The 12,375-nt window shown below is 40.0% G+C and overlaps 1 protein-coding gene across 1 annotated transcript in view; it reads right to left on the bottom strand.

The window, feature by feature from the left end:
- The window catches only part of CAP2 (cyclase associated actin cytoskeleton regulatory protein 2), a 118,310-nt gene that overhangs the window by 70,504 nt on the left and 35,431 nt on the right, over positions 1-12,375 (bottom strand). The window contains 1 exon segment of the mRNA XM_007461264.1: positions 12,342-12,374. Within this exon segment, the coding sequence (XP_007461326.1) occupies positions 12,342-12,374 (33 nt within the window).

The following is a 12,375-nucleotide window of genomic DNA, read 5'->3' on the forward strand; positions in this document are numbered from 1 at the left end:
AAAAAAAAAAAAAAAAAAAAGAAAGGGGATATGATTATCCTTCTTCGCCCTCCTTCCTCCCATTGCTCTTCTCTGACTCAGCAAAGAGGGATACCTCAATCTGTACCAAATATACCTTCAAATAACAACAAAGAAAAGTTGACTGGGACGATCAGAAGAAAAAGTCCCATCCCAAACACACTCCTTGATAAGATCTCTGAATGCTGTGATTCTTTGGTTGCTATTTTTGAAAAGGATGATTCAATCTCAGGTACAGTATTAGAGAATTACAGAATGATTCTGAATGTCTCTGTCTAGACCAGAGAAATCCTGTCAAAAGAGGAAAAGAGGCAAGTGTTCTCATTTTCCCACAAAAAAATATTTCAAAGATAATGGGTCATCCAGTACATCTCTACAAAAAGATCCTTCAAATTCTAAAAAAGTCAAGTAAAATTACTATTGATGAATATTTACTAGAGCCATCGTCAGTTTCAGATTGGTAAGTTATAATATAGATTTTTATGTGTGGCATATGCAGTTAAAATTCATTAGGGACTCATAATTAAAGTGAACAGCATATTTATAACCACTTTACAGGACATGGAGCCACATTTCCTTGTTTTAAATAATTATAATGTTTTAGTTGTATCTTGGTTTTTATGATGTGTAGTTTGCCCTGTCTGTGCTTCATTTGCTGTCGGGTTGGTAAAACATGAAGTTTCAAATTATATCCCTATTCCTGTGGGAAAACAGAATCCAATTTATGACTTTCCAGGAGGAATCCTGAACACATTCAACCACAGGATATCCAGCCAAAGAAAATGATGGTACTCCTGTTGTTTGAATCAGTGAAATCTGATTTGGGTGATGTGCTGCCCATTCTCCTATATAGAGAACCCAAGTGGACGAAGGCAGAAGAAAGCCTGAAGTTCTGCACCGCAGTCGCTGTGGTTCTAACTGTGAAATTACCAGCTTCAGAGGGCTGATGTTGGACACTCACGACAATTTCACCACCTCAAGAAAGTACCATTCTTCACAATTTACTTGAAAACTCCATATAGGGAAGAAACCATCTAATTGGAACATTTTTTCAACAGCATTTAAATATCAGGCCAGCTGGATCTCCACAGCCCATGTGAATTTAGTCAGCACACTCTTCCCAGAACCTATATTCTAACATCATTGAATGCTTGAGCTACATCTGTCACCCAAATCTGGCTGTGATCGTTTCTTGTCATTCGCTCCACACATTCAAAAATGAAACATTCTGTGGTAGCCTCAGAGGCACTCGTTTTGTGAAAGTGTGCGTAAGAGAAACGGCATCCTTGAAATGAAATACCTTTTACTAACCCCACACCACTTGTTCTTCCTCTAACCTTCCCTTTCCCAAATTCCCCTGTAAGGAATACATTTTCAAGGCTAATTCTATGTGACTGATCCGTGACTTACATTTTAGCAGTTATAACCTCAACTGATATCTCAATCTGTATCAAACATACCTCCCAATATCAAGTTCCTTTTTTTTTTTTTGGTAAAAGATAACAGTATCACTAAATAAAAATGTCATTTCACTCTGTTCCTCTGTTCCCTTCCTGTGCCACTGGAATCTATTAACCCAGCTTTTATCCCTCAAACCTACCAAAAGTGTCAGGAGCCAGAGCTTGTCTTTTTATCAAACTTGATATCAAATAAAATATAGTTAAGACCACAATGAAAAGCAAAGACACATCAACTATAAAGCTCCTTGAAGCTCTTAGGATCTTGTTGAGGGGATGGAAAACATGCACAAAAAATAACAGTGGAATGTTTCCAAAATGACACATAAACAAGTTACTTTTGTTTTGACAGAAACTACCATAAAGGTGCTGAGGACGTTCAAAGATATAAAGAGACCGTCAGAAGGCATATACTGGATATGTTCCTTAAGAGAGGACAGTGGGTGGGAAAGTTCGAATGGTGGTTGTGGTGGTAGCGTGAGGGCAGTAACAACGAAGATAAGTGCAGGAATATATGAATCATGACAAATAACATCACCCAGACCCTATTTTTCCAAAGTATGTTCTCATACAAATGAGGTAATGATAGATGTAGAAATGCCAAATGCTGTGACTGCTATATAGGAGGGATCCAATAAATGTTTGGTTAAAAAAAAAAAAAAAAGCCCCCAGAAATAAATTAATAGAGTTGAGGAAATTAAAGAAGGCTGGAGTATGTAAGGTGAACAGGGTTTAACAAAGATCTGAAGTCACTACTTAACAGGGAAATTTATCTAATAAGCGACTCCAGATATAGAAACACTAATGCTCACAGCAGTTAGTCCACCAAAACCTGACATTCTTTTTTCCTGTTCAGTTTATGAAAAGAAGTAATCATCCATTCTCTAGGTGTTTGCTGCTCGAAACTTAAATTTTCAGCTGCAGTTGGAAAAGCAATGTGGAAGGCAGAGGGGGGAAAAGGCACGTATGTGTTTTCTTCTCTCAATTAGTTTGGGAAATGTATCTTCATTAAAAGAAATTGCCATCAGTAGTAAGACACTCTCTTGTTCAACTTAGGGGAGGGGCTGGATGATGTAAAGCGGTGAGTATGGGTCTTTATTATTCTGGCGATGTTGACTTGTTCATGTTCAAAATTTACGTTTTAAAATCTCTGGAAGGCATAGTACATTTCAATTAGCTAGGATATGCAGTAGTTTGTCTTCTCCTAAAAACAATTATGTAAAATTTATTCTGGATTATTTGTAATTTTAGTACTTAGGGGAGTGTCTGCATTTTCAATTAAGAGCTAAGTATACAAATTAAAAGTGCTGCACAGTGAAGCTTAAATCCAGCCCTCACTAGTTGGTGCACATAAACACTAATATCAAATGATGCTTCTGTCATGTGATCCGACCCACAGCACATACAAATATAGAACATGACCATAAAAAGTAACGGACCATGCCCTCTGCTAAGTAATTTATGACAGCGGATCCAGACTGGAATGTCAGCTGGAATTACCTTCTCCCTGTTTGCTATTTTCGCATATACAGCTTTGTACAGATGATAGAAGCTATGTCTTGTAAAGAGGACTCACATTAAGGCTACTGAAATGATGAACAAGTACCAAATCCAAAGGCCAAAATATGTACGGCTTTTAAAAAGATTTGTTGAACGACGTCAATGACCACTTTTAAAATTAATTTTTGAATCAGGCCGCAAGAGAAAAACATGTAACCCTACCAATTTTGAAATATCAGATTTATAGTGTCTAGCAAGCAAATATGAAGCTTCACAGTAGAGAATGAGAAATAGTTGAAAATCATTTTATTAAAAATACAAAGTGATCCCAACACTTGACTAAATGGAGTATGAAAAATTCCCTAGACATATACGTAGTTCTAACCTTTATGTAGAATTTGCCATCAAGGCAGTCTGGAATTGTAACAAACTTGGTATGAAATAGTTGATAAAACAAAGGATATTATCCTTCTTTATTAACCTTTACCCCCTCAGATAATCCCCCAAATCCCCTGTGTGTGATAACCACCTCACTTCCTTTGGGAAGCCATTCATTATCTAATTCATGTCTTACACAAAGAGAAATGAGCTAATGTGCCTTATCAGATTAAAAAAAAAAAGTCACCATGAGTGATGTTCAACAGGACAGGGTCTTAGCAAATCCCTTCTGCCTCCACAGTCCTGGGTTTCTAAATACCTATAAAGCTACTAATCCATGGTCACAGCTCACGGGCTCATTCACAGCTTTATGTTGCTAAAGCAAACAGTCTGGCAGAAGAATGACAGAATTACCCTCTTTTCTGATTATCCTCCTCTCTGCATTCTGATAAACTAATGATTAGCTTTCCTGTTGGGATTCGGCCCCGACTGGGTAGCTTCAGGCTGTCAACTCAAGCAGACCCTGATGATATCACACAAACCTCTTCCTCTCCTTCCTTCCCCGGTGCTTTATTCTTCATCAACCAGCATCTATACCAGCCTTCACAAGGAGCCAGCGTGTAATTACCAAGGTAATGTTCTGGCCCTGGAAAGGCTCATATGAAAAGCAAAGGCTTCTTTTTGACTCACTTCTCCAACTATAACATGAAATGCTACTCAGGAAGCTGCTGGTTACAAAAAATTCAATCCTGTAGGTATCTGTATGTAACCAGTTTTTACCTGCTCTTCATAGATTGTATGTGAGCAGATTTTTCAGTTGGGTTTAAGCCTATCTCTTCTCTAGAAATTAAAAGCGTATATTGCCTTTGAGTGCTTTTGGGTTGGTAGTGAAGAGAACCACCCATTTAGCAATATTAATGAGTCAAAACTTATACATATTTATGAAGTGAAAATATAGAGTTAATTTGGAAAAGGCCATAAAGTGAGTCACTGGTTAGATTCTAAAGTGCCACTCCTTTTTGAAATTCTGTCCACTGGGAAATACCACTGTTAAATGAAAACATAACTGAGCATGACACAAAAGATGAAAACCTATTAATTTTTCTTGCAGTTTTATTTTCCTGTTTTCCAGATAAATGTAGAATTACATATTTAAAAATCCATTAAAAATACTCGCTCAGCACATATAATTAATAGCAGTTGCTCAACAGAATATTTTCTTGATAGCTTTATATGAAGACAAAAAGCTTTAAGGCAATCTTTTAAAGTAGGTGTTTCATTTTACATTAGGGCCAGAGTTATTTTATTGCATTATGTTACCTGTCATATGTCCCCTAACAAGAGAACTTGGCAGCACTAATCACGGCCAAATCTTTCAAGAAGATTCAGCAATCCTGACTGAGCTACACTGTGACATTTTCTGGGCATGGACTTAAGGAACACTTAAGGAGTTTGGCTTTGTTCATTCGTTTGCTATTCCTTTACAATTTCCAGACCTGCCACTAGCACAACCTAATTTACCCAAGGCATGCTCTGAGATCAAAGTCACATGACTACTTTGCTTGGCATTTTAAAATATGGGACAATAATTTACACCTTACGGTAAAACATTACAGAGGCAAAAAAGGATGAACTCATTCTAATTAAAGGAAACTTTGAGATATCTATATACATGCATCTATATCTCTATCTCTCTATATATACCCCAAAATAATAAAAATAAATTCAACAGCTAGATTTGAAAGTTTTCTTGTCTTTCTCTGGATGAGAACTTGGGGATTAGCCTGGAAAACCCACTTGAGTGTTTAGAAAGGTATTTCCACTGAGAAAGACTTCATTTTAGTCAAGCCAAGTTACCCACTCTGGCAGACTGGTGACATGCTCAACAAATCTGTGAATTCCTCCTTCCCAGCGTACAGATTGATTAAATCTGCCACCTCCCTTGCAGCTAGGAATGTCCAAGAGACTGAATGAAAGTAGAGGTGACACATGCCACTTCCAGGTCTGACCCATAAAACCTTCCCAGGAATGATCCTGTGTTCTCTTTCCCAATTCAATGGCTGAGGACTTAGAGCCAGGTAGGGGCTGAAAGATAGAGGAAGCCTGGTTCCCTGAATGACCATATGGAAGACTGTCAACCAAAAACACCAGAGAAGACCTTAGGTGAGCAAGAAAAAAAATGTCTATGATGTTCAGTCATTGAGAATTAAGGACTTTTTCCTAAAGCAGTTGGACTGCCCTAATACTGAATTCTCCTACTCAGTCACCTGACCCTTGCATGCTTTTTCTCATTCAATCCTCACAATAACTCTGCGAGATAGGAACTATTAACCTTATTTAAAAATAAGGAGGGACTTCCCTGGCAGTCCAGTGGTTAAGGCTCTGTGCTTCCACTGCAGGGGGCATGGGTTCAACCCCTGGTTGGGGAACTAAGATCCTGCATGAGGAAGGAAGGAAGGAAGGGAGGGAGGAAGGAAGGGAGAAAATAAGGAAACATGGGCAAAGAGAGTTCAACTGCCTTCTCCTAAGTGAGTAACTTGACAAGTTGGTTAGGTTAGTGACTCAGTGGGAATGTCTTGTGGACTTTACCAGATTAGTTTGTCAGTAGTCACCCGGAAAAAGAGAAAAGATTCTCAAATGTAGGAGACACCAATGAATTTGTTTTTCTTGAATTTGGATTAGCAGAGCTAATGAGCAGAAGATCTGGGACTCAGATCCACGTAGGCCCAAGTCCAGAGTCTCTCGTCTTAACCACCCCCACAAATTAATACGTTTTATGAAAATCTCAAACATATGGGCATAAACCCATGAGTAATCTGGATCTACCAGTGTACCGATGTAATTAGCTCAAATCCTAAGGTTAACGCTACTAGGCTTTCTTTCTTTCTTTTTTTTTTTAACTAGGCTTTCTTGCTTAGTTTAAGATCAATAAATTGTCAACAAATTGGATGACTGCCCCATGCCTTAGAAAATCCTTACTGAGTGCTCTGAACAGAGCACCGTGTTGGGGCACGCATATCACTAGATGGAGGAATGGACAGAAGGAGTCTCTCATCTTCCTTTCCCTTCTAATTTCTCAGACTGTTTAGACAATGAAAGGACAAAATATGTTTTAGATTCTTGTTCCACGCACAGGAAGGCACTATTTCCTTTTAAAATGCAAGCCCAAATAAAGACAGAAAAGGAGAGGGAGGGGTAGTAGAAACTCTTTCTCTCACTTCTGGAGGAATAAAAAACTCAGACTTCCAGTTTTTTTAATAGAATAAAATCCACAGACCAGTCAATGACCATAAATTATCTTCCCTTTAGTTAGAAACTTTCCAACTTCCCTTTAGTTGGAAACTAAACTTCCCTTTAGTCAGAAACCGGTACACATTAATTCCATGCAAACACACATACACATACACAATTTCATTGTCCGGTCTTAGCAGCGTAAGGTGTTTCAGAAAATATGGAAAGTGTGCGTAGGAAGGAAGGCAATGCCTTCTGACTTACGGCACAACAGACGTGGTTCTCCACCACACCGGTGCTTCCTACCTGTCTGAAATTAACCAGGGCTAGAGGTGGTGGAGCCCAGGTGGAAGACCTCCCCAAACCCCTGGCGATAGCCTTCCTGGGGGGTGATGCCCATCCAGGGCTTCAGAAGCACTGGTCCAGTAGAAGTTACATTTTCAGCTCAGGCTAAAATTTGGGGGCCACTCATGGTAGAGATGACTAAAGATTATCTTTCACATCTCTCCCTGGTGATATGAGATGTCTCAATGCCAAGAGAAATCATTTCCCCTCTCCCAATTAACTAAACACTTTCTACAGTTTTATTTGGCCATGTAACTCCTATAAATGACTGTGCAGTGCAGTTCTTTTTATGTGTAGTGTGAAAAGAACTCTGGATGGCGAGTAAAGTAATGGGCCCAGGTCTAGATCCCACGGCCAGGTCATTAATGTGTCACTGAACTTCACTTTTCATGCTTGTGAATTAGAAATATCCTATTTTCCCTAGATCCAACTGGTATAAAAGTAAATGAAGAGTTGAGTGCGCCCGGGTCCCTTGAAAAATTCTGCACACAAATAGGATTTTTAAATTGTCACTAAAATTCTTAACAACGATACTGTAAGGACTAGAACAATCTTTTGCCCAAAGATCATTTTTATAAATTACAACAAGGGGAGAGAAGAAAAGCATGTCTGCACATGTTTTATAAGTTGATCTATATCATGAGCGTTGTAATATGTCTGTAATATGAGAGGGGTGCTTTCAGAGTGCAAGATGTGATGACCCATTAGTACATCATGAAATCAATTCAGTGGGTCATGAACTGTCTTTAAAAAAAGAAGAAAAGAACAGAGCAATAGAATGGACTAGATGAAATATATCATAATGAACTGTACATGATAAGGATAACTGTTGTTTTGAGAAACTGGGTGATGAAATAAAATACATTTTTTCCTATAGGTCAAGGTTGAAAAATTTGAAACCCTTCATAATAGAGAATATAAGAAACGTGTTTCTTAGTCCAAAATGAGAAAGGAAATTTGAAATTGGATTGTCATCATTGTCAACCAGGGCTGTAGGCAAATCTCTTATCTTCTTCCAGGATAAATGGAGGCGTGAAGGTGGAGGAATGGGGGTGGGGGACAGGGAATAAGAAGCAAACGGTAGGATGGCTTCACATTTTGATCTGTGGCTCATGGCAAGGAGGAGGGAATCAAGGCAATCTGGATGAGTTTTCTATTTGTGCATAATGAATTACCACAAACTTAGTGGCTTAAAACAATATACATTTACCATCTCACAGCTTCGGGGCAAGGTGAAGCTATATTCTCTGCTCAGGGCCTCACAGGGCTGAAATCAAGGTGTCGGCAAGGCTACATTTCTATCTGTAGCTTTGGGTCCCCTTCAAAGCGCACACAGTCATTGGCAGAATTTGATTTCTTACACTTGTGAGACTGAAGTCTGTTTTACTGCTGGCTGTCAGCAGAGGGTCCCTCTCAGCTTCTAGAGGCTGCCCTCTTACAAGGTGGTAGCTCATGTGTTCAAGGCCAGCAGGAGAATCTCTCTACAGCCACAATGACAGTCTTATGTGACATTACATAATCACTGGAGTGACTATCCCATCACTCTGATCACAAACCTAATCAAAGGATCGATATCCCATAAATTCACAGCTCATTCCTACACTCAAGGGGAGAGGATTATACTGGGCATGTATGTACGTACGTTAGGCTGTGGGCCTCTTGGAGTTGGTCTTAGAATCCCTGCTAATAGTTAGAATCTACCAAAAGCAATGACCATCAAGCATTCAGAACAACTTAAAAGAAATGTACACCAGCCTCCCACAGGACATGAACAGATGTCCCTCTACAAAAAGCCTCCATGGTCAAATAAGTCTGGGAAAATGTAGGTTTAAATAATAATATTTTACATGCTTCTTAAGGGAACAGAGTATGGGATTTTCCCAAACATATTTAATCCAAGAAAATATTTTTTTGAGTTTGTGCTAAGTAAATTCACCACTTTATTAATATTAGTGTAATTACATCAGAAGCACTTGCATTACTGCTCTTGGACTGTCATTTTATCTCCTCCATGATGCCTTTCCTGATCACCCTTGTCTGCAAGATCCCTACTTCCCCGAATTTCGGTAGTACTAATGGTTTACCTTGCTTGATTGGCTGTTTGCTTATAATTGGTAAATATAAAATACTTTTACATTTTGATGGTGACCCTCTACAAAATTTAATCTCTTTGAAGGCTGACACTCTGGCTTAAAGCAACAGTGAAGAGCACTGGAGACAGTTGTGTAGTGGTGAAGCGTGCTGGCTGAGAGCTCTGGGGGGCAATTCACCAGCTTTGGGACTAGTGAGCAAACCAGTTTCCCTCCCTCTGAACCTCTTCTGATTCATCTTTAAATTGAGATTGCTGCAAGAGATGCTTTCTAAGGTCTCTTCCCATCTAATACTCTCTATGTGTTTTCCCAAGCCCTGCCCCATCTCCTAGGGGGCCTGGCCCATAATAAGCACTTGATAAATATTTGTTGACTGATTAATTGCATGCTTGCATCACTGTGGATTCCAAGATGTTCTAGGAGGTTGCTAGCTTCCAGCTGGCCAGGTGCTCAACCCCAGTCTGGGCATCTTAACACACACAACCCTCAGACCACAGGTGACTAATGTTGGTTTGGCCTTGCCTTATGCTTCCGCAGCATAAGTGGTCACCTTCATTAGCATGATGGGAGGTACCCCTTGGGAAGTCCTCTTACCCTAAAATATCTTCCCTTCCCAATGCCTGATATTCCTTTTAAAGATTCATTTTCTACCATTTTCTCTCAGAGCCCTATTATAACTCTAAGTAAGTAATTGTATGAGTAATTGTTTAATAACATCCTCTAGAAAGTAAGTCATCTTACTTTCATACATACATAGGAATGAAGGGTGAGCAAGAGATAAACCTCTGCTCTTATAAGTCACTAAAATTTTGGAAATGTTTGTTAACGTAGCGTAACACAGCCTGCTTTGATATAGACATGCTAGGAGAAAAGGACATGAGTTTGCTATTTGACTATGAAGGGATTTTGTGCTGGTGGGGATTTCAGGTGGGGACGCCTGTCTCGCTGCTCAAAATGTAGCAACAGACCAGTAGCATTAGCATCACCCAGAGCGTGTTAAAACTGTAGACCCTTGGGCTCCTCCCTAGATGTACTGACCCAGACGCTGCACTTTAACAAGATCTCCAGGTGATTCAGATGAAGATCAGAGTTTGACAAGCAGTCATCTAGAGGCGGCTAGAGGCTAACTTTGACAGCCATCCACACACCACAGGTTCTTAGGGTGTAGTCCCTGGCCTAGCAGCATCACCATCACACGGGAACTTTTCAGAAATGTAGATTCTTGGGCCTCAACCAGGACCTACTGAATCAGAGACTCTGTAAGTGGGGCCCAGCAATCTGTGTCTTAACAACCCTGCAGGCGATGCTCATACACACTAAAGTTTGGGGACCACTATCATATATCAATGAGAGTTAAAATTACAGGAGTTAGTATTCTCCTGAAAGAAGAGAGGAAGGCATGGACAATTATAACACTGTTCCTATGAGAAGATACAATCTGTTTTATGATAATCTTTATGATGTATCCTCTAGAATGCACACTGGGAATGTCTAGGCCTGGTGGACTGCTTTTCTATTGAGCGGAAGCAACTAGGACAGTGCTCTGGGTTAAGAGGGAGGGCACAGAAAGGGAGGTGGGCATCAAAAAATTGCCTTCTATTTTGCCTACTGATCTTCTGGGGCTTATTACTCTTAGAGTACTGTGATAAGTGCTATAGGGAACATTTCCAACGAATGCCTTTCCTGGATATGAGTCCCCTGAAACAACCATTCCTCTCCCTTTCGTCAAGAATGCAGTAGAGTAAGAAGGGGCAACTCCAGATATTACACCCAAGAAGCTGCATAGCCACATGCTAAGTCACACATTATCCCTGACTATGGCTTATTTGGGGATGCCACAGTCCCAGTAATATTCATTCACTTGTTCAGTCACTCACTTTATCATCCAATATTTAATGAGTGACTTTTATGTGCACGGCCAGTGGAGAGGCCTCTTGTTCTGCGCTTAGAAAAGGGATTGAGTGGAGCACCGGCCAGGAAAGTAGTGGTTCTTTCCTCCATCTGAGACTCAATGATGCAATGAAGCCACATCTCCTCTCACTTCAATCACAGAAAAGGTAGGCTAAGGCTGTATCACATTGCGATTTCCTAGTTTCACTGTTCTCTTTTGCAAAGAGAAAAAAGTCAGGGATTGAGAAAGCCAAGGAGGAGACTGCATCCACGATGGAGCACAGAATATCTCCATCCCTACAAAGCTGCCTGCCTGGACTGTGTGCTAACTCCTCATTTCCCACGAGGGACATGATACATCCATCCAGGGTGGGGGTTGGCAGCTCTGGCTGCAAGTTATCTGGTTTTTGTTGTTTTGGCTGCACTGCACGGCATGTGGGATCTTAGTTCCCTAACCAGGGATGGAACCCACGCCCCCTGCAATGGAAATGTGGAGTCTTAGCCATTGGACCGCCAGGGAAGTCCCTGGCTGCACGTTAGAATCACCTGTGGAATCCATAAACCTCTCAAGGCCAAGACCACTCCTCAGACCAATTAAACCAGAACCTCTTGGAGCGAGATCTAGGCACTGGTATTTAGAAAAAATTTTCCAGGTGGTTGCATTGCACAGGAGGGCCTGGGACCTACTGCTCCAGGGAGGGTAAGGTCCCAGGTCTTGGTTCTTTATGAAGCCAAGCTTCACCCTCTGAAAGTCAAATCCTAGCTTCCTAGGATTCTCAGCCCAACTTTTTCAACTTTAGGTGTTTGTTTTAGAATTTAAAGTGAGCTATTAAATTTAAGCTACTGTGTTATATTTCAATTATCTTTTATATTTATATGGTTGTTACCAAACTTCAGATGCAGAAATATTTAGTCAAAACAACAATTCTTATTTTTTTCTTATTTAACAAGGTATGCTGGTAGTAGATCTACTTTTTAATGAATAATTTCATTCATTACACACTGAGCCTAACAATGCTATTTGTTAAATGGGAACTAATCAAATTCATACATAGAATTTACAGATGAGGATAGATGTGAACAGTTTTTGAAAACAAAGCAGCACAAAGTATGAACTAAAAATTAGCAGCAAATACTTCCTTGATTATAAAATGGTTGTGAGACTAGTAAAAAGAACAGGATACAGATGACATAAATAAACTGACCTTTTAAACTGGTGATGTTGATTGTTGCAGTATGAGTTTGGCCATAATAAGATTATAAAGACAGAAGAAATGTTTCATACTATGATCTGGATTAGGGACAGAACTTGCAGTGCTATACATCTCATTTTCGGGATGTCTCTCACAGTAACTGGTTCTGTTGCTTCCCCGTTTTCTATCTTACACTGCCCATTCCCTAGGCAGCCCTGGCTCTCAGGATACACTCTTACCTCTTGTGGTTGTTGGTACTGAGAGGCCATCAGC

Source organism: Lipotes vexillifer, unplaced genomic scaffold, assembly GCF_000442215.2.
Source record: "Lipotes vexillifer unplaced genomic scaffold, Lipotes_vexillifer_v1.1 scaffold863, whole genome shotgun sequence".
Taxonomy (NCBI): Eukaryota; Metazoa; Chordata; class Mammalia; order Artiodactyla; family Lipotidae; genus Lipotes; species Lipotes vexillifer.